This window comes from Coffea arabica, chromosome 8c, assembly GCF_036785885.1.
Source record: "Coffea arabica cultivar ET-39 chromosome 8c, Coffea Arabica ET-39 HiFi, whole genome shotgun sequence".
In the NCBI taxonomy this organism is placed as follows: Eukaryota; Viridiplantae; Streptophyta; class Magnoliopsida; order Gentianales; family Rubiaceae; genus Coffea; species Coffea arabica.
This window is the reverse complement of record NC_092325.1, coordinates 44294707-44316995: the sequence shown is the minus strand read 5'-3', so window position 1 is coordinate 44316995 and position 22289 is coordinate 44294707. Positions and strand designations below refer to the sequence as shown.

The window sequence follows — 22289 nt, the reverse complement described above, 5'->3', positions numbered from 1 at the left end:
AAAATTGGAAAGAAGGGGCATTTGGTTCAAGAATTTGGAAAATGATGCCCGTTTTTTGGCATCATGGTCCATTGCACTTTCTTGATGCAATGTTTATTCTGGATTTGGGAAGACTCTGGGCGAAGAACGTTTCCACTTGTTCGTTAGGAATTTGGACAATAGGAAGGGCCAAATTCAAGTCTAGACTCTTTGACCAAAAAAGCAAAACGACAAAACTACAGAAGACAGACGCAGGCGTTGAGGTGAGAGGCAGAGAGTTTGAGAGGGACGGAACTACTGCTGCAGGATTCCCGGATTCTTACATTAAGTAATGCCAATGTCAATTTACAGTTCATTTTCTTGCATATTGAATTGATGCTTCTTTTGTCGTGACATATGATTTGATCTGAGTTTCTGACAATGGATAGATCTGACAACAGCTGTAGGGACTCTTGATCATCAAGTTATGAGACTTTAATACATGTGTTCACATTTCATATGATTAATATTTGTTTTACCAAAGTTGTAGTAATATATGTACAATGAACTTTAGAACATCAAATTACGCTGCAATAATGATCAGCGCGTATTAGGTAGATACGTATGTAAACTTTAGGTATGAACAAAGTTAAGAAATTGAAGACAAAGAGACCATTGAGTAGTGGAGATTGAATGGCAGTGCAAGCAATCGACAATTTACAATTAACTTTAAAGAAATTTGAAGTTGCATGTACAGAATTACCTTGTTTGGACAGCAATTTTTCAAAGAAAATTTGTTACGTTTTCCGTAAACGCATTTTTCAATCATCTTTTTATCTCATATATATCAAATCATTACGATAATTTTTTAAAAAAAATGCAATCCAAACAAAGGAAACAAATTATTCTCTTTTCAGTGACATCCTATTTGCAGCTACAAATCCCCTATCCTCTCCCCATTTCTTAGAGAAAAAAAAAATCCCATTTACCACTACCGAATATATAATTTACACGAACAAAATGTCTTATCAACCTCTCCATCCACTATAATCTGTTCACCCTTTCAATCAGATTATTCATTGTTATCGAAAAAGCATCCTGAAATTTCTCAAGCTTTGAATTTGAATCTCCATACAGGAGTCCAGGTAATAGGTCATAGACTATATACCTTCTCATGTCCTCTCTTTCCTTTATAGGAATCTTCTCTAGCCTTTCAGCAATATTGACCTGCCTGTTTCTCACCGCATCTTCATCTATGAATACTGAATACTTCTCGTGATCTTCTGGTAAATGCCATGCATATTGATAGTAAGCTGTGAAGGGATCAAAGAGTACTGGAATGCAACCTGATATAAGAGAATCAAACACTGATTTTCTTGTTGCGCTGTCACCTGGAGGTTGTAAGCAGAACTCAGATTCCATGAATAGCTCAGTCAGTGACTCGGGTTGATCACAAGCACCTGAACCACAGTTTAGGAATCTGCAGTTTCCATTGCTAGCTGAAGTACATTGCTCGATCAGGATGGATCTTATGTTCTTTGGAGCACCAGATCTTGCCGCCCCAGCAAAGCTCACGAGGCTTCCTCGCCGTGATCTGATTAGCTTCAGCTGCCACGTGATTATGTCATCATCTGTCTGGGGATGGAAGTATGTTGGATGTGGGATGCCAATGTCATTGATACGCCAAGGCTGCCGTTCAATCAGAAGCTTTATCGGATTCTGCATTTCATCAAGCTCCAAGAACCTTGTGCCCCATGACTCTCTGTCATATCTCCTGAAATCCCAGGTGATTTTGCCTAAGACAAAGACGTGATCTTTACCTGACTTCTGAAACCAAGGCTTTTGTGTCTCAAGCCATCTTATCAGTTCTGAGGATAAAGAGTCTTTTACATCATCTGAAACATTCTTGAAATTCCATCGCAAGATGTCAAGCCCACCATAGAATGGTACGTAAAATAGCTTGGCTTCATTTTCATTGTATACCCTACAAGGATGCTTTAGAACCCTTGAATGGAAGATTGGCTCCAGTGAGTACTGGTGAGTGTGATACCAGCCTTTACCAAGCTTCTGTATCGGCTCACCTAAGGCGTCATTGCTGAAATATTTACAGAGATTAGCCCAAGGAAAAATATCACCACACTGAGCCAATATATCTTTGTTGAACTTGGGGGGAAGTTCATAAACATACACTCCCCTCCCATCACAATTTGTGTGGCTCTGATCAAAAGATATCCATGATCGATGAATACGAAGCTGGTCCTCCACTTGATTCAAGGCCGTCATCACTTCCTCATCCAGGTACTTGTTACTGCTCTTATAGACTGTAGAAATTGCATTCTTTATCACACCATCAACGGCATGAACATCACTCTTTCTTTCACTGCCAATGAGAGGTGCTGATTTGTTGCTACCATAGTTGGTGCTGTTGTTGACTGTAGGAACCAAGTTTTCCTGCACAACACTGCCAACATTGTTTGTATCATCCTTCATTCCACTGTTAAAGAGAGTTTCTGAATTCCCGTTCCCTTTCTTCGTGCTGTTATAGGTGGTTTGAACCAAGCTTCTAGCATCATTTTCTTCTCTGGTGATGGATGCCGAACTTCCGTTGATGAGTGGAATAGGAATATGGAAATTTGGCTGCGTCCCAGCAGATATGCAATAGAGGTTGTTGAGCTTCCGAGATGACAAACACACATGAAGAATGTTACCTGAAATAAAGGTGGTGGAAGTAGACCAGAGGAAAATGAGGATTAAGAGAAAAAGAGCAGCAGGAATTCGGAACAAAATTTTGGCCAAGGAATGAAATAAAGCAAAATCCTCAGTCTGAACTTTTTTGGATGCTCTAGATTTCTTCTTACCCACAGAAATGACAGCCATCTTGATGCCAAAAAATCAACTCGCATGTAATTTGCTTTTTCCATTGGGCTTTTTCTAGGGAAGGGTAGTTGCAGGCTTGCAGCTTCAACATTTTGCTTCAACATGGAAGCACGTAGTAGCATAAAAATGTCTCCCGAAAATGTTCTCTTTAGAGCAATGATGGAGGCACGTCAGTTTGTTGACCGCGCTATTATATTTGAAGTTCTTTGGATGGAGAACTACTAAAGGTCAACTTCTTCCCGAATCTCATCTCATCCACACACAACACATTATTTTATGAAAAGCTCCAGAGCCTTAGCTTTAATCGTGCGCTTTTCAGAGCTATACAGGTTTAGATAAACAGAAACGTCCATCGATTTCCAGAGTCAACTACTGATACCAAGGGGCCAGCCTTTCAGGAAATATCTCGTTCCGTGTCACAAACAGAGACATGGAAGAAAGAAATGTCCTCATCCAAGAAAGATAAAGCAATCAAAAAAAAATAACAAAACATTTGTTTTATCACAAGTAAATAACAAGTACACAGGGCCAAACAGATTGTTTCATCATGTATCGACGGGGTGAATTTAGGAACTTCCTAGGCCAGAACATATTACATAAGCAGTCGATATAAAAGCTGGATTATGACCTAAAATAGAATAATTTATTTCCCTGATGCTGACGGGAAGATTCAGCCACCAATTTACAACATACTATCCGTCTTCGCCGGCAACCGACGGAAGAAGTTGATAGCTACCGAAGGCAATCGATAACGAAATCTTGGATGTCTCATTGCATATATGCCTGCCAGGGCTGCAATTACCTGGAAAGGAGTCACAAACATCACCAATGCAGCTATAAGGCAGAATGTAACAAAGATTGCAGTAGCACGGGGGTCTCTCCAACTCAACAGTGATTGAAAACGCTCCCCCTGAGTTGCAATGTCCCCAACAACAGTCTGAATCCGACCAGCCACACTTCTCAGTCGATCATACCTTATTCTTACCAAGTCTGGGCTTCGACTGGTCGGGAATGGGTCAAACTCTTCATCAAGTTCATCAGGGTGCACAGCCTCAGCTTGAGATATCTTCGTGTTCATGTGTGGAGGATACCTTGGTCTGTAGCGCAAATTCCATATTCCTATCAGAAACATGTAAAGGAATATTGTTGGCAAAATCAGCTCTGGGAAGGATACAAGCATAAGAAAAAGCAAATGAACAAGCACTGTCATCACTGGATTCTTCCACATGCAGATGTCACCAAACCACCTCCCAGCAGCAAATAATCCTGAGAAGACCGACATGAGACGGAAGAAATTGGCCTTGCTCCGGCGCATGCTCCAGAGGTGTGAGTCCACATCGGACATGTATTCTACCACCTCTTTTCTAAGTGGGGGCTCCGCTCGACCAAGCCTTGCCGCCACTATAGTCACAGCTTGGTGCCGCAGCATGTCAAGCTGCATAACAGTGACAGGCCTTATGTAGTGCATTTTCGGCAACAGTGGGCGTGAGTATATGTACATCATGTTTGCAAAAGATGTGCATGAAAAGCGTATCGCCAGATGCAGTTCGCCCATCTTCTTAACACCAGAAGGATGGAGAACTAATAATGGGTAAGAATGTGTATATACTCGGCCAGCTTCAAGGGTTGATATGCGGATTCGAACCTTTCCAATCTTTAGGTCCTTACTACCATTTGAACTTTTATCACCTACATGGCTGTTGTCAAAGACGCCCACAGTAAGAACTGTAGCTGGATCAAACACCTCCCATGTGTACTGCTCATTGTACTTTGGACTCAAGTTGTCAACAATAGTTCTAGTTCGGACCCACTTATGACCATACTTTGCAACACAGTAGGTGTCTGATGTACCTTTTCCATCTCGTGTCTTCATTGGATGAAGCCCCACAGCATTAAGGATTCCAAGTTCCAAAACACCAATTGATGGCTTCCACAGCTGCTTTGCTGTGGGACGGAGATCACTGCTATAATGCGTGGACTCGTCAAGCACATGATAGCCTCCATCTAGACAGACACGAAGATGGAGCCTGCTAGAAAACTTATCTTTTTTAAGTTGATCAACATCCACAGCTACTGGCTTTTCCAGGTCAAACCAGCGAGAATGCACAATACAGTCATCAGCACGCTTCTCCACCTTGGCCAATTGTATAATGACCCTCCCAAGGATCTCATCTTTGCCTGGAGCCACGCGATCCTCGACTGTAAGGATAAGATGATCTTCAAATGGTTCAGCAGCCACAAACAAGAGATCTTCATTCCATAAGGGATTAAAAGAACGAGCCTGAATAGGTTTTGTTTTCAAAACCTGGTGCCCTACTTGCGCTTTCACATACACGTTAGGAAAGCGATTCTTCTCTGTTGGAACCAAGTCCTGTGCTTCAACAACATTAACACGCACATACCACAAACGGGGAGCATGATAGACCTTGGAGCGTATTGCAGCTACAGCAGCTGCTGAGCTGTCAATAGGAGTTGCTGCATCAGAGTGCCATGCATCAGGGAAAGCCTCATCTGCTTGAGTGCCAATCCAGACAGCAAGCATCAACTCGCCTTTTATTTTCTCTCCCTTCTTGTCTGCAAGCCTGTACCACTCTGGAGCTAGAGGACTATCTGGAGGAACACGCATTGGAACCTCATTGAGGTCAAATCTGACAGTTCCTACATAATCATCTTTCACAAGATCTTTGTCCTTGACAACAACTTCAAGTACTGACGCTTGCATTCGCTCCCTTGAGAAGGCAAATACCACATTCCATATTGGATTTTGTTGCTTCTCAATGTGCTTTGTGGTTCCTTTGTAGTTTCCAATCCTCACCTCCACATATGGATCCAAACTTCCAGTAATATCCATTGCAGGAAGATCACGAGCCTTAACAACTCTAACAAAAAGGAAGTGCATTTGCTCAACAAGATCATAAGTACATGATGCAGTTTTATCTTTACGTATAACCCGACCCCCAACAACTCGACCACCTCCAAGGAACGGACTAGTTTCCTTTAGTGCATAGTCCACAGGCTGTGCTGAAGATGCCGAGTACATGCGAACTAGCTTTGGAGGCTCTGGCTCAGCAGCCTTCATCTCATCAGCCATATGCTTTGTAAGTTGCTGAGGAACTGCAGGAGGAGGAGGAGTTTGGTGCTGCTGTTGGTTGTGATTGGGATTGGGAAGATGATGAAATGTGTGTCTTGTCTCAGATTTGACAGTAGGTATGTTGTTTGGCAGCACATTTCTAGTTGATTCATTCACCACAGGTTTGTCCTCAGCAGCACTAAATGGGATGGATGACTTTATCGATGGGTCATCTGTGACATAAACTTTAAGACCAAGTTCCCCTCGTACTCGAGAAAATATGCCACGCTTTTCAAGAGGATAGTGCAAAATGACAGCATCTGAATAGGGTACAAAGGAAGTCCCACTGATGCTAACCTTTCCAAGGAAAGACCTGGGGTGAGTGGCTCTAACATTGTTGTAGATGTAGGCATCAAGATTAAGATTGTGGAGATTAGAAGGATCTGAAATGTTGAAGTAGAAGCTCTCATTCCATACTGGATTTAGATCTTTTTCCTTGATAGTGGTATGAAACCTCTGACCATCAAAATTGAGTTCCACAAAAGCACTGGATGATCCTTGCCCATCTTTAGGTAGAAGGTTTTGTGCACTGACAACATCCACACCTAGCTTCAGGTTGCCAATTGTCATTTGGAATGATAGCTATCACGGATATTTGGCCCCTTTCTAAAAGACAAATCACAAGCACCTGGGGAAAAAATATGTGAGATTTATTACAAATTCAACGTATATATGAGGTTCAAAGGGGATGCTATGTAAATGATCGACATGCAAGTTAAGTAGAGATGTCAAAACGCAACAAATGTGACAATCACTCTATTGAAGACAGCAAATTTATATTGAGCAGCAAAAATGCCCAACAAAAGCTATTGATTATATGTCACCAGGAGAGAAAGTTATTCACAACGTTTATTTCTTCTTTCTGCTTTTAATCCGTGCATGGGGAAGAAGGCGTGCTCGATATAGAATCTCAAGAAGTCATCTATATGCTGCAGAATAAAAATAAATAAATAATACTGATTGCTGCATCCCTATATAACATTTGCGAAGGTGTATATTCCAGCTTGAAATAGCATGCATTATTACAGGCATGCTGTAATGGTTCAACATCTGCCTTTGAGAAAAAGATTATATTGTTGAGAAAAAGAAACAAAAGACAAAATGTCATGGGGGGAGCGTTGGGTGGTAAGGTGGGAGGGATTATAAGTAGGAGGTCCTCAGTTCAAGATCTCCCAAGTATAGAAAATAAAATAAAGACAAAGCGACATGAACTAATCTGACTTAAAACAGTCTATCATCAAAATCAAACAGACAAGATAGTTGTTCAAGATAATAGCACGAAGACAGCTTGTTTTGAGTTATCACAGATAAATGATTCCTCAAAATTGAATAATTCCTGCGCTTGCAGAGAGTTTCCTTCACCTAGGCCACAAAACAACAGAATAAAACATCACAAACACCACAAAGGTAACAGACAGTATACTTTACACAGAAAAGTACACTGAACTTCCATGCCTATGCTAAAGGCATCAATATATCTTTGTCATTCCCACGTGGTGAAACGAGCTTGAGCTCCTGAATTGAGGAAGTGTCATGCAGGCCAAATTTACTGCTGAACATTAAAGTGAATGGCAAATGAAACTAGAAAAACTTGTAAATGTTTTCCCTTGTAACAAGAACTAATGAAAAGATCAAAGTATGTTGGCTGAGTTATGAACATATAATTTAGCCAATTGAAAATCCTCAGTACTCAACACAGTCATGGCCAACAAATTATGAAGACTGGAACTTGTCATCGGTTTCAACAGATCTAAAACGCATACTAATGATCCGGCACTCGAGTAACAAAACCATCATAAGATTACAATGATAATTGTAGTGGAATAAACTCATTAGGCCCACCATAAAATCAATCATTGATGCCTATTTTTATGCCTAACAGTGACAAACAAAGAAATCATTTCACCAAAAGTCGACTTACCTAGTTTAGCAGGATATACGAAAGCTCACTTATCCTAGAATCAGCTCCATCCACAGCTTTTAATTCTCAATAACTTATACCATATGGGCAGTTACAATAAAGAAAGCTATAAAGAGATACTTCTAACCATCTCAGTACAAGGCTAAAAACAAAGGGAGCCCACAAGTCAATGAGATTCAAAAAGGAACAGGTCAACATTTTTATTTTCAGAACCATGTGCTCTTCTACCTCGTGGAGAGATGTACTACTACCTACTAAGCACCACCATCAAGCATCAATTAGATAATAGTAAGAAACAAAAGGAAAAAGCTAAAAGTTTGTACACATGCTTCAAGCTAAAGTTCCTAAAGTATCGTTAAAGACACATGAACTTTAGTCACTTCTGATTCGTACAGACTCCCCAATATAACTCATTGATCTTGCCAAAAGGAAAAAAGAGCCATGCCACAAAATTACATAAACAAAAGCCCCAATCCTTAATCCGAACAAAAAGACGCCAACTTTAAAATGATCAGAAAATTGACAGGGTGTAAGGATAAATTTTTCTCTCTTTTTGGTAAAGTTCAAAACTTCACTTATTGGATTAAAAAAAGAAAATAAGACAATTAAGTTCTTTCAATCGTAAGTAAGTGAAAAAAAAAAGTCAAAAGAACAGGTGGATCTTCGTCTTTGAACTTAAATTTTAAGCAAAAATCTTCGACTTTTACTAATGATTCTGCTTCTTTCCGAAAAATGAGCACACAAGATCACTTCTTTTTTATGCACTGAAAGAATTAACCAAGAGGCAAATGCTGAAAGTGGGCTCTGGAGTAATTGCATGAATGCTAAACACTACCAAAAACCACCCAAAATAATAATAATAGTAGAAGCAGTAGTAGTAAGCTACCAAGAGGCAAATGCTGGTGCGTGCCTTGCTGAAAAAATGGCAACCTACACCTATTGATCAGGTTTCAGGCAAAAAACTTACAAAGAAAGGGTGTAGAAGAGACGAATGGTGTACCCTTTTCTGTTCTGCAGCTAAAAATCTTGAGGTTTTTCCACGATTTCTCAGCTTGAGAAAGGCCTACTACTCCATCTGCTTGTGAAGAAGAACAATTCAGTGAAGGAATAATCTCTGCAATCTCTGAAAGGAAAAGATAAAAGAGTAGAGGTGGAGACTTGTGAAGTAAGAGAAGAAGCCAAAAGAGAAGGAGAACAGCAAGAAGAATGCTGCCAGTAGCACGCTACTAAGTACTAAATTGTGTCCATAATAATCAGAGGCACTGCATTGAAAGACGTGAACTACGCTATAAATACGTATTAGTACGCTAGTATTAATGAACGTTAATGAGAAGACAATCATGTGTTATAGCGGTAGTATACTTGTGTTTATTAACAATGGAGTCCAGCATTTCTGGCACAAAGCGACAATGAAGCCATGGTACAACTAGAATTTCATCCTCAACTTGACAACAAATAAAGAGAAAACTAGTGAATTTACGGGGAAAAAAATCCTATGACCCAGAAAAACGAAAGTTTGTTTTGTTCCAAGCCAAAGTTTTCAAGAAAAGTTGATATACATTTACTGAGTTTTCGATTGAACATTTTTCTGTTAAACGAGTTTTACCTTTTACGTAGTACTAAATTTGGAAAATTTTAGTCATTGTCATTATATTTGTAAAGTGGGGGACCAGAACCAGATCCACTCCCTATCTTTAGACCACGGAAATCTACAACTGAAAGCAACCTAAGACTGAGGGTCCATGCCATATTTGTGAATTGTGACATGTCCTAGCCAGAAGCTCCTCTCAAGTTTTGATTGGACTTTTTATTTGAAATCATATTTGCTATCCAGTTCAATGGCATAGAATTTGAGGAAGGATCTTACCCAAGAAAAGAATGCAAGGATTGGACTACGTACATGTTTTGTTAGACTATTACTGCTGGGCATGTAACTGTAACAGCCAAACTTCCCCATTTTGCAGAGTGATTGTATCTAATTTGTTTCACAAAAATGTTTAGGCCAATTCATGCATGGAGAAAAGCTTACAAAAATCAATATGTAAAGTCCTATTTTTGTTTTCGTCATGGGCATGTATTTTGATTTTTGCCCTTTGGTTTCTTGCATTTGGGTCATATTGGTCTTCTCCCTCTCTTGTCAACTGTCTAAAATTGCAGCTTAATATTATACTATCTAACATAACAATACTAGAAAACATGTCTTATGTCCAGATACTAAAATAATTACAAAATACAAAAAGCAAAGAAGAGAGAAAACCAAGAAGATGGAAAGAGCCTGGCGTTGGGACTGGTGACATTTTGAACATATGAAAATCTGATAATGGATGAGAAGAGGAAGGTCCACCACTCCACCGTTCTGCAACTAAACGTGCCACTCATTTATGGCTATGCAGTATTTCTCTTTCTATCCCACTCGGGGGACCAAAATTTTGGCCCATATCTCCCTTGGTCTCCCAACTCGAGGCACTTTAAATTAGCTAATACAAGAAGAAAAAAATGAAATTTGGTAGATAGAGGGGTTCTTCTGCAAATAATAAAAGTAGGGTCATTTCTTGAAAAGCCCAACAAATTCATTAGGGTTAATTTCACATACGTCCATTGAGGTTTTTGACAATTGCAGAAAGCTCCCCTTAAGTTCTAAAAATTACACCTATCTCCTCTATTTTTATTATTTAAGTAACATTTTAAACCAAAAAAGCTATACTTTTTCTCAAAATTCCTATAATAGCTTTGAGTTATAATTCATAACAAAAATATAAAGGAAAAAAATGGTTCACAGTCTCTAATTCATTTATCTTTACGCGCTATTACTATTATCTATCCATCAACATCCAAATTACCATTAAATAAATATTTATCTTTATTCTGATGTTCCACTTTTACCTAAAAATTTCTGATATAGACCATTGTATCAACTATAAACGCTACATCAGATTTCCAAAAAATTTTTTACAATCTCATAACAATATCTAATTTTACTTAATATTCATCAATATTCTTATACTTCAATCCCATTGTTGCCACCTTTTTAATACAAAATAATCTAAACCATCACTACTAATATTAATATCCAATATATTCCATTAGCACAGAGTTCAAAATCAAACAAGTTCTCTCTATAGGAATAACATCTACAACTGTAAATCAAAAATAGAAACACACTATAGTTATAAATATATACCAAAAACACTTTTTTTTCATGACAACTACAACAGTCTAACTATACTCTGCATGTCACTTTCTCGGGCAATTTCCACAAATAGATATCTAAAGATCCCATTTCTTGAGAAAGATAAACAAGAATACAATGCAGAAAACTAAACAGAACAATTGCAAAATTAGACTATGAAAATAAAAACAGGGGATTTAGGGGGATTTCTTGGAATTGGGGAAGCAGAAAGAGGCTAAAGTGAAAAAAAGAGAATACCTCAGTATCCTGCTCACTTGCTTCCCTGCAACAAAAACAATTAGCAATAGGAAAATTATAGAAATACAATTCAAGAGCACAATGACTTGAAAAATGCGAAATTAAAAAAAAAAACCCCCTTTTTAAGATGAATGCCAAGATCGGTGGCATATCGGAAATGAGTCTTGCAAACGGGGCAGACAAATTTGTCGTCGGAATGCCTGTTACTGTTATGCCTGTCAAAATCGTTCTTCGTATCAAACTCCTGCTTGCATTCGTAACATTGCCAAGGCGTGATGAAGACTTCTGGCTCACCATTTTCCATAATAGCTGCATAAAATCTAAAATTTACTAGAAGAGAAGATGATAGGTTTTTCTGTTCGATATGTTTTAACTCAAATGCAGTGGAAAATTTCGTATTTATAAAGAATAATATAGTCGGTCACTATCCGTAACTGTCATAACTAATTGATTTTTTCAGTAACTGTTCTTGGGGTTCAGTTGAGGCGCTCTGTTCTAAAACTCGGACCGGACCGGCCGATCCAACCGAACAAGCCGGGAGCCGGCCAATGGTCCGATCCGAGTCAATTCTAGAAAACCGGAGAATTAAGAACTTGGTCAAATCAGGTCAAAAACGGGATTTGACCTGGTTTGACCGAAAAAATAAGAATCGGGCTATTTTCTTTTCTCAAAACTAACATTCATCCGGGAAACTTCCGTGCACGAGTAGCTCTTCTTTTGCGCACTGGGCTACGGCCCAGTCATAGAATAATTGGTCAAATCTTTCAGGTCAAAAGTATACAAAAGGTTCAGTCAACAAAAGAAGATGACAATTCGTGCTAGATCAATTCTTTTTTTTTTTTTATTTTTTTTGAAATATCAAAATATTTTTAATATTATGTTTTGACCCCTAGATTGTTATAAATTTTTAATATACTTTAAATATTTCATACTTTATAAATATTGTCTTAAACTTTGGTGTTATTTTTTAATTAAATCCATAATTTTAATTCTAAACTTGTTAATGCTTATTAAATAATATAAATTGCTACTTGATTATTCTAATTTCTTTGTATTTTCTTATTAAATATATTTGAAATATCAAATATATATGAATACACCTTTATTAATATTAACATGTTATTAGGTATTTTACATATAATATTTTAATTTTTAAATAATTTTTATTATGACGTCATCCGGTTCAACTCCGATCGAATCCGGTTAAACCCATTGACTCCTGACCCCTGAGCTCGACCGAGTCGATATCTGGCCTGGTTCTGAAAACATAATTGTAAGTATCTTTTTTCTATTTGATAATGTCTAATTTTAAGTCTTTGAAACGTTTATCTCTTCATTTTAGCTCAAAACTTTTTTTATCATAAATGGTTAAAGTTAATTCTTTATTTTTTTTTTAAACATGAATGTTGTTCTAAAAACATCAAATTTGCATTTGTGCTAAATTTGCTTATTGCAAAAACTCTACTATTAAATTTAAGAAATGATATTCACCGAATACTTTTATTCTTCAAAAATATTTTTTTAAAGCAAAATAGCACCGCAGCTATAAGCACAAGACTTTTAGGCTCTAAGATGAAAATTGCAGGCTTGGCCTTGTGTAAAATCCAATTCTGGCCTGCTAGTTTCCCAGTCTTGCCTCCTAATTGCGTATGAACAACACAAACAAGAAAACGCTGTAAGGCAACTTTATCCATCTCAAATTCTGAATCAACGCACTCTGTCTAAGGTTAGTTTCACATCTACTATTTTAGTAACATTTTCCATGAGCAGCTAGACGTATAGGCATTCACAAGAAATACTCCCTCTTTCTTGCTTTAAAAAAAAAAAGAGAGAAATGCCCCATTTTTCTCATTTTGATAGTTTTTAAATTTTTTTTACACAATTTAAGAAAAATTAGTTAATTTTGTTGAAAAACTAAATTTAGTTTCTAAAACACCCCTTATATTAATATTAGAAATATCACTAATCATTATACCTTTACATTAATTAAACAATAATAATGATGGTATATTGCACCATTCAAGACATATATTGAAGCAATTGCTAGTGAAAAAATTGACTGTATTAAATAAGATAGGTTGCATTTAATGATAAAGAAGTGTATTAAATAAGGATACTTTAGAGAAGCAAAAAATTAACTATATTCTTCTTATTGCACTATAATTTGAGATGAATAAAAAGGAAAATTGTGCATAAAAAGCTAATCCTTATATCTTACAACAAAAAATTACTATACTATTAGTGCATTAAATGCTAATCCTTATATCTTACTTAACAAAATTTGAGAACATGTATTATATACTTATTCGAAATACATTACACAGCATGTTTATTCAAATCAAGTTAGAAAAACAAACACAATGAGCAAAGAAGAAAGAAAACCAATAGGAAGGAAAGATCTGACCAGCTAGCATTTGGACCGGTGACTTTAGTAGCCTTTTTTTTTATCAACAATGATAATAATTTGTATAATTTATTCTAATCTAATATAAGGGGAAAGGGAGGAGAAGCCATAACTAGTGACTGGTGAGAGACAATAATTGAATCCTTCAATCAAAACTTAAAGGATTTCTTGGTTGTAACTTAAGACATGAAAATCTTAGTAAGATAGGAAGGGGAGGATCCACTGTTGTTTTGTGGTCGTGCCTCTCATTATGTCTATGCAACGGGCAGTACCTCTCACTTTCCATCCCAACTAATGGGACGGGGCACAACAAATTGGCACGTATTAGCCTTGGTCTAAAGCAATCAATAATTGAGCTATTCGCGAGTAATTTGTGAGCAGTTTAACTAGATAGATGATCGAACTCAGGTCAAATTCGAGATGATATTGTGCTCGAGTACTCATTGAACAAAATTATTGAAATGCCTTGTTTTTAGATAATTTACATGTTTTACCTATAAGTAATTGAGTTCTAACACAATCTGGAGATACTTTAAATTTTGGAGATATCTTAAATTTTATTGAGTCAATTTCAAACATTAAATTTAGCATTGATCGAGTTCAAACTTGAGATCGAATACAGGTAAATTGTTCAATGTCGAGCAGATAATATTCATACTTGACTGGACTCGTTTATTCTCATATCTTGGTCTTCAAGTCAAGGCAACTTGAGTGTGTTTGAACAGGAGATTATTTAAAATAATCTATATCTATATAAATTTGAGAATGGATTTTTAGCAACAAGCCTCCACATATCTTCCTACTACCAATTCCATTTTTTCTAGCACTCCACATTTAATTTAATTCATAAAATATATTCCTCTCAACTTCCACATCTACTCTTCACATTTGAAATTGTTGATTACTTTTTAAAATAATTTCATTTCAAATTGTTGATTAATGTGCAGGTTATCCTATTTGAACTTCAACCCATTATGTTTCCAATTGCCTTGTGTTATTTATGATTCTACAACAATTAAAACTTCTATAAGACCATAAGAAGATATAACAAATATAACATCCTTTCATACTTTCTTATTAATTTAAATAAGTAAGATTATTTACACTCCATTTTTTATTATTCACACTTCAATAATCATTTTGATCATATAATTTTCATTAATTAGACTATATGATAAAAGAAAGGGTTAATCACATTTTATCCCCTTAAAGAATACTATATTTCTCAATTCACCCCCTAACCTTTAATTTTGCTCATTTAACCCCCTTTTGGACAAAATTACCCTTGCATTATTTTGACTTTTTATTTACCTTATTTTTCTTTCTTTTATTTATTTTTCTGTTTTTTCTTTGATTAATTTTTCTTTTTCCCACAAAAATCTTCACCTTAATGATTGAAATTAAAAAAAAGAAATTGTAGAGATCTATCTTCTCCTTAAATGATTAAAAAAAATATTCAAATCACTTTTCTAAAATATAATTTTTTTTAGCCTTTCAATTCTTTTAATTTTGAGTTTTACTCTTTTTTTTTCTAGTTTCTCATTTTATTTTCAAGAAAATATCATAAGATAAAATTGTTATCCTTTCTTTTATTTCTTTTTCTCTTTCTTCTCTCTTTCATCCTTCCCAATAGAAATTTCATTTCAACAAAAATTTTTGTTTTGAATTTATAATTGCATATTTTTGGGTGAAGATTTAAAAGACATCAAAAGCTAATTTTGATTTTTTGTATGATGCCACGTGTCACAAATTTGAATTGATAATTATTAATTAGGTCACAATTTCATTCTAAGATTTTTTTTGGAAATAATGAGAAATTAGAAAGGAAAGAGGAAATCCCAAAATTAAAAGAATTGAAAGGCTAAAAAAATTTATTTTAGGAAAGTGATTTGAATATTTTTTTAATCATTTAAGGAGAAGATAGATCTTTGCAATTTCTCTTTTTTAATTTCAATCATTAAGGTAAATATTTTTGTGGGAAAGAGAAAGAATTAAATAAAGAAGAAAGAGAAAAAGAAATAAAAGAAAGGAAAACAAGATAAATAAAAAATCAAAATAATGCAAGGACAATTTTGTCCTAAAGGGGGTTAAGTGAGCAAAATTAAAGGTTAGGAGGTAAATTGAGAAATGGGGTATTCTTTAAGGGGATAAAATGTGATTAATCCTAAAAGAAATGATGGAATTGCAAATAATAAAAAATGGAGTGCAAATAACATTTTCTTAAGAAAGAAGTGGCTTCCATGCCTTTCTAATTTAAAAAAGTAGTGGCTCCATTTATATAGGAATTTGGTTCGAAATTTATTAGTGAGAGGGTAAATGAAAAGAAAACATTGCCAAATTTAGTAAAAGTAAAAACGTAAATGATAATATTTTATTTTTTAACTTGGTAATCATAAGTAAAAGGACAAAATTAAATAAAAAACAAAAAGGAAATAATGTCGTGGATTTAAAAAATCAAGAATGGTACCATTCATGAAATCCAAATTATGAAGTCACTAAATAAAAAACAAAGCACTACCAGCCTTTTAACGTGGAATTTTTTTTTGAAATATTCATTTTTGATAAAAAAAATAATGATAATAACAACACCATTCTACCAATTTTTTTTTTAAAAGTAACATTATAATTTAAGAGAAAGATATAGATAATTTAACGCTAAAATACTACTTAATTTGTATATATCTGGCCCAAATTTGACATTAGATTTGAATAAGAGTGCAAAACCCAAACACTAAGGATAAGTTTTGGTATCATTAATTATTTTATGTATTCTTATTGTTGTCTTCATATGTAAATATGTATTTGCTATGTTAAATATATATATATTGATTGTAGTACTTGAGGATATTATAGATATTATCAGTTTTTCATTTCTATTTTTAGATACTAATAATTGCAACCATTGTAATTAATTTTTAATTATATATTTTCATTATGATAGGTAAAGTTAAATATATTGGATCGTAGGGATATGAATTTAGAGGTTAGATAAAGGGAGAGGAGGGAGGGAAGAAAATGGTGAGGAGTTAAAAAATATTAGGAAAGGTTGAAAAAGAAATATGGGTTATAAGGATGGGTGGAGAAGAGAGAGAAGAAAAAAGGGAATTGCAGGGATATGACAAAGATGATAAAAAAAAAAAGAGAAAGTGGTACCATGATAGAAGATATGAAAGTTGTATGAGACATTTGATGACTAGCTGACGTATAAGCGAAGAGGGAAATGATAGTGATTTTTAATAATTTTGAGAACTCTAAAAACACGTATTACGGAGATTTTTTTTTTTAAATATACGTTAAGGTTTATGAAAATGCTAATCTAAATGCAGTCAACAATTGTAGGGACACAAGATAGGAGAAAGATTTTTTTTTTCTAAAAATGGAAGAAAATAAATTGGTTATAATTTATTTTTTTATATTATAAGTTTCAATATATGGGTATAACATAATATGTTTTGTCGAATATTGATAAATTGACATTTTTTTTAGAAAACTCTTTTCACCTTATCACCCAACTTAATCATCTCCTTAAATGCATAAACAATTATTTTATCATGTAAATCATTATAGATTAATTTTTTTTCAAAATATTAAGCATACACTTCTTTAAAATTTTTAGTCTATATATATATATATATATCATTTTGTACCACAATATATAAATATATACAATATTATTTTGATTTGAAATATAATCCTGTGCATAGTACGGGTCAAAATACTAGTACTTTAAAAAAAATATAGTAGTACTATTTTTAATATGATGTATGCGAAATAAAAAAAATGATTGAAAAGATAAATAACTATTAAAAATATGTTTATGATGTAATCAAATAAAATTTGGCAAATAAACCATTATCCAAACACGCTTAAGAGATTTCGTAATCGTAAATGGAGCGAACCGCAATCGTAAATGGAGCGGTTCTTCTGCAATTATAGGAGAGCGTCCATACCTCAACAAGCCAACTAAAATCGTTAAACTCCTATGGGCTTATATCACCACGTGGGTCCCATGTGATGGACGTCCATTTAATTGTGGCGCTCTTTCGGCCGTCCCAGTCTTTCCGGTGATTCCACGTTTTAAACAACTTTCGTACGCGCTTTTCTCCGGATAAAATGTTTATATAAAGGCTGGGGCGAGTCCTCGTTACTCATCTGACCATTGCTGTCTGCAAGAGCTGGAACCTCATCTCTATTCCCTCACTACTGACCACCCCTGAAGAGCAAGATGAAGTTAAAAGTGTTTGCTGATCGCGGGTCTCAGCCATCACGGGCAGTTCTCATATTCTGCAAGTAAGGATTTTTTAATGGATTTGTTCTTTTTTCTTGATTTCTAACTTCTCCCTCTCTCTCTCTCTCTTCATTTTGAGATTAATCAATCTAAATTGTTTTCATGGCTCTTGGACTTGCCTGTGAAAAGGGCTAATGGGATTGAATTTGAAGAAGTCCAAATCCAGCTGGCTAAAGGGGAGCACAAATCTCCCGAATACGAAGGTGAGTAAGTATGTTGCTGTACAGTCTTCTTGTATGTTGGGTCAAAATATAAAGACAGGAGTTTTGCCTTTTCCTTTCTGGAATATAATCATGAATTTGATCTTGTTTCAGCAATCAATCCCATGAAGCAAGTCCCAGCAATTGAAGTTGATGGAAAATTCAGGCTCTTTGAGAGGTAATTTAAGTGTGAAGCTGGAAGATATGGATAGGACTCTTTAGTTTCTAATCATCAGATGGGAGAAAGAACCGTGATATGTTTTTATTCTTATGGTTTTGTGCGTTAATTTTTGCTTCTGGGCCAGCATCTAGTGCGATATAAAGGAAATTATAGTTTTCAAATTGCAAATTGTTATGCTTTAGAAAGAGTTCTTTTGAAAAAATCTCAATATTTTGAAGGGGTAAGACTAAATCTTTTGAATATTGGATAGCGGGTGCCCCTCTTATTCTCTCTGTGGGAAGTGTGATGATCTCGTGTGTCAAATTAAGGTTCTTCGTCATGCAAATTGTTATGGTTGATATGATGAAATTATGTTAATTGAGAACGATCCAATGATGTCAATTTACGTTCTTTTCGGTCTTACTGGCATTGATTTGTAGTAATATACTCATAAGTTGAGACTTAGTTCCATTTCCATTTCTGGTACTAATGGCCTGCCTTCCTCTTCCCTGAAAGAAAGGAAAAATGAAAAGAAATGAAGGGAAAATAATGAAGCACAAGTGGCTGCTCTGGTTTTTTCTGGATTTTTTTCCTAGTCTCCATTTATTTGATGATTTTGATCTCATTTTCTCCTACCCGTCTTAGCTAACTGATCCCTGGACTTTCTGTGCGCAAAATTAATGGAATTCACACATCTAATGTCCTCTGCAGTCATGCTATTCTTCGATTTCTGGCAACTGCTTTTCCTGGAATTGCAGAACATTGGTAAGTCTCATCATTGTACATGCTAGTTTAGAAGGTGTTTCACATTAAATAAACACATGCTAGTTTCTAAGACAAATATGAATTCAGTCGTCCCCTGAATTTTATTTCAATATGCTAATGGACTCCCAAAAGCAGGCACCGTTACAAGTGCCTCTATTTTTTGGCCAGTTATAGATCCTACATATGCTTTCACGTCTGTTATTTTCTTTCGATATCCGTTCTAATCTTTCTTGATGCCCTAATCATGGACAATGGGAAAGGGTACAAAATCGGAAGTCAAGGTTTTCATGTATTTATATAAGTGGGCATGCTTCTAGAATACACGGATATACCATATTCCATACAAACTGGTTGTCCTAATCCTAGTTCTGCATTCAGCGTTTCCACTAGCTGATGCTAGAATGTGTTCTAATTATTGATTTCACAGTTCTTATTACTCTGAACATTCATGTTCCAAGGTATCCTGCAGACGTGTTCAAAAGAGCACAGATTGACTCAGCTTTAGATTGGCATCACTCCACCATACGACGGGGTTCAGGTGCTAATCTTTGGTTTTGAAGCACTATATTATAACTGTTCTTGTTCTATCTGTGGTCTGGTGTTATTGGAAAGCTATTTGTCACCAAATTACACAAAAAAATTAATTAGGGAATTGTAGGGTGAATCTTGATAATAATATGAGAAAGATCTGGGATGGTTGTGAATGAGCTCAATTTTCCTTGTGGGAATTCTGGGTTTTGACATCTACCTCTCATTTTTTGAACAAAAAGACATGAGATGAATGAGTGGTACATTGTTCTCATCTCCTTGCTTGAGTCACTTAACAGACTGCAAAAAGATGAGTATATATGAGGGTTACTTAACACTTAAACGTCCATGACCAATTGGGCAAAAATGTCGAAACAAACAAATACTTTGAACTTATTATCGAAACCCAAGTGCAGCATGTGAAGAAGTCTAAGAATCATGGTAGAGTTACTGGATATAGTAGAAATCTTAGTCTGAGTAAGCTGGCCTGTTCCTAAAATTTGGCAATTGGAGCAGTAAATGTTTGTTGGCCGCCCATCCCTTATTGAAGAACTGCAGAAGGAAATATTAATCTTTTTGAATAACTGGATTTTTGTCTAAAAATGACCCAGTTACATATAGAGCAGTCTCATTTTTATTTTCCAGCTTCATGATCAGCACTGTTTACCTGTTAATGTTATACGACATTCTGAAGTATGCTTATCTTGACAGTTGGTGTAGTCCTCAATACTACGCTTGCACCTTTATTTGGCCAGCCTTTGGATCCTCAAGCAGCAGCAGAAGCTGAAAAGCTCCTGCCAGCTTCTTTAGCAAAGATTGAATCCTTCTGGCTCAAGGGTGATGGACCATTTCTGCTGGGAAACTCTGAACCTTCCATAGCAGACCTGAGGTTGGTCTGTGAAATTATGCAACTTGAGGTAAAAAAAAGAAGGTGTCTCTCCTCTTGTTAGTTGTATTTCTTTGCAAACATGTTGATAGTTTCTATATCAACCTTGTGATATCAACCTCGTCAAAAATGATTTAGTTATTAAAAAAGCTGTACCTCTGAAAGCCCAAGTGAAGTAGTCATCCTGTTGTTTCTGCTCGTCTTCAGCTAGGTTTCTTCCAGGATAGTAGTATCACTTGCTGGGATGCACATTTTAATAGAAAATTTTGAGTCCTTGTCGACTTCTAGAATAAAGTGATTACCCAATCTATGGCCATGATTCTGGTTCGCACCTTGTGTTTGTCGAGATGAGTCATGTTGATTGAGATGGCTTATTGTCAATGCTTGAAGAGCCATGGCTAAACTGGAACAACCGTCTCGATAGAGTTTTCTTGTTTCTGATCTTGCTTTCCTACTTTTTCACTCTTCTGGCGGTTAAACTTGTAGGCAAGGGCCCTTTTACGCCTTCTCTTTTCTTATATTTTCCTTGACTTTGCGAAGAAATCTTGTATGAATAACTCTATTGTGATAAACTCTCATTTCGGCTTGGTTTTGAATGTAGCTTGTGGATGAGAAGCTTCAGAAACGGATATTGGACCCATATGAGAAAGTTCGGAAATGGGTTGAAGATACAAAGAAGGCAATACAACCTCATTTTGATGAAATTCATGCTGCCGTCTTCCAGAACAAAGAGATGATAAAGAAGGCGCTGGCTGGTGCAGGCAGTGGTGAGACGAAAACCGGCTGACAAGCTGCTTAGGATTCAAAAGATGTGGGATTGCTGCTATATGTTGAAGCCCTATAGAATTTCCAGAATCTTTTCCAATCATGATCTCGGATGTTGGTGTAAGAAATCAGGCAGTTTGGCAATAAGGGCAGTTTGTGTTTGTAGTGTAAAAAAGCCTGGAAGCCGAGTATGTAGTGGGAATATGCATGCTAGAAGAGAAATTGTTACTGTTGCAGCTAATTTCAAGTAAAAGAATGTGCAATGTTTGGACTTATTAGGAGGGATAATTTATTATTGCAATATAAATTTGCCGTGGAAATAAAATATGAATTGTGACATTAAATTTAAACCCCGGGCTCGGGGGCATAGTTATCTGCCTTTGGAAACTTTGATGAAATAAATGTTGCTAGAAAAAAGAGTAGAAAGAGCAATGGTGCGGGATGGGTATGTGTCACGTTCCGAGCCAGCACGCGTCCATCATGCGACATTCGCAGTATTCTCAAATTTCGTTAAAAAATACAAGGTAACATTTAACTAGACTAAACTTTAAAAGTACTAAATAGTATAACGAAATAAAGTGCGGTACAAATATCATATAAATGGTAGTTTACAAATATCCAACAAATTTGTACATTTATTCTCTGATTGAAACAGCGGAAACAAAGTAAATAAAATTAATTAGAAGTAGCTAGCCTGCAAACTTCTGTTCGCTTAAAAACTAATAAAAGTCATCTTTAGGGCCTTCTACGTAAATCAATTTTCACTCTTCAGAATCTGCAAAGATGGTAAAAAATGGGTTGAAAGACAAATCTGTGACAGTCCCACCTCCCCCTTAGGCGAACCAAAGGGTTCGGCGGACCGCCTGCCCAATTCTCGCCGGGACTCAGTCGTTCACTACAGTTCTCAAATAGATTACAATATAAATCTCAAATATACATCAAATTCTCCAATAATAACATGTCATAAGCGAAGCATCCAC

At 35.8% G+C, this 22289-nt stretch overlaps 3 protein-coding genes across 5 annotated transcripts; 1 reads left to right on the top strand and 2 right to left on the bottom strand.

The window, feature by feature from the left end:
• Positions 1-1002: 1002 nt before the first annotated feature.
• Positions 1003-2835, bottom strand: LOC113705506 (xyloglucan-specific galacturonosyltransferase 1-like). The gene is made up of 2 exons (XM_072063985.1): positions 2515-2835; positions 1003-2442 (listed from the first exon to the last, which is right to left on the bottom strand). The coding sequence occupies exons 1-2, from the start codon at positions 2833-2835 to the stop codon at positions 1003-1005; spliced, it is 1761 nt and encodes a 586-aa protein (XP_071920086.1).
• A 473-nt stretch (positions 2836-3308) lies between these two features.
• On the bottom strand, positions 3309-9090 carry LOC113705505 (multiple C2 domain and transmembrane region protein 7). 3 transcript variants are annotated; one of them, XM_027227382.2, is made up of 2 exons: positions 8854-9090; positions 3309-6593 (listed from the first exon to the last, which is right to left on the bottom strand). In XM_027227382.2, exon 2 carries the CDS (start codon positions 6533-6535, stop codon positions 3518-3520), a length of 3018 nt encoding a protein of 1005 aa, XP_027083183.1. In that variant the 5' UTR covers positions 6536-6593; positions 8854-9090; the 3' UTR covers positions 3309-3517. The 3 variants fall into 3 exon arrangements, with proteins under 3 accessions (XP_027083183.1, XP_027083182.1, XP_027083184.1); XM_027227381.2 differs by having other exon boundaries at positions 8887-9090; XM_027227383.2 differs by lacking the exon at positions 8854-9090 and adding an exon at positions 7887-8202.
• Positions 9091-17811: 8721 nt separating this feature from the next.
• LOC113706341 (glutathione S-transferase T1-like) lies at positions 17812-21584 on the top strand. Its single transcript, XM_027228229.2, has 7 exons — positions 17812-18007; positions 18135-18208; positions 18320-18383; positions 19077-19130; positions 19589-19668; positions 20370-20575; positions 21146-21584. The coding sequence occupies exons 1-7, from the start codon at positions 17943-17945 to the stop codon at positions 21329-21331; spliced, it is 729 nt and encodes a 242-aa protein (XP_027084030.2). The 5' UTR covers positions 17812-17942; the 3' UTR covers positions 21332-21584.
• Positions 21585-22289: the final 705 nt, after the last annotated feature.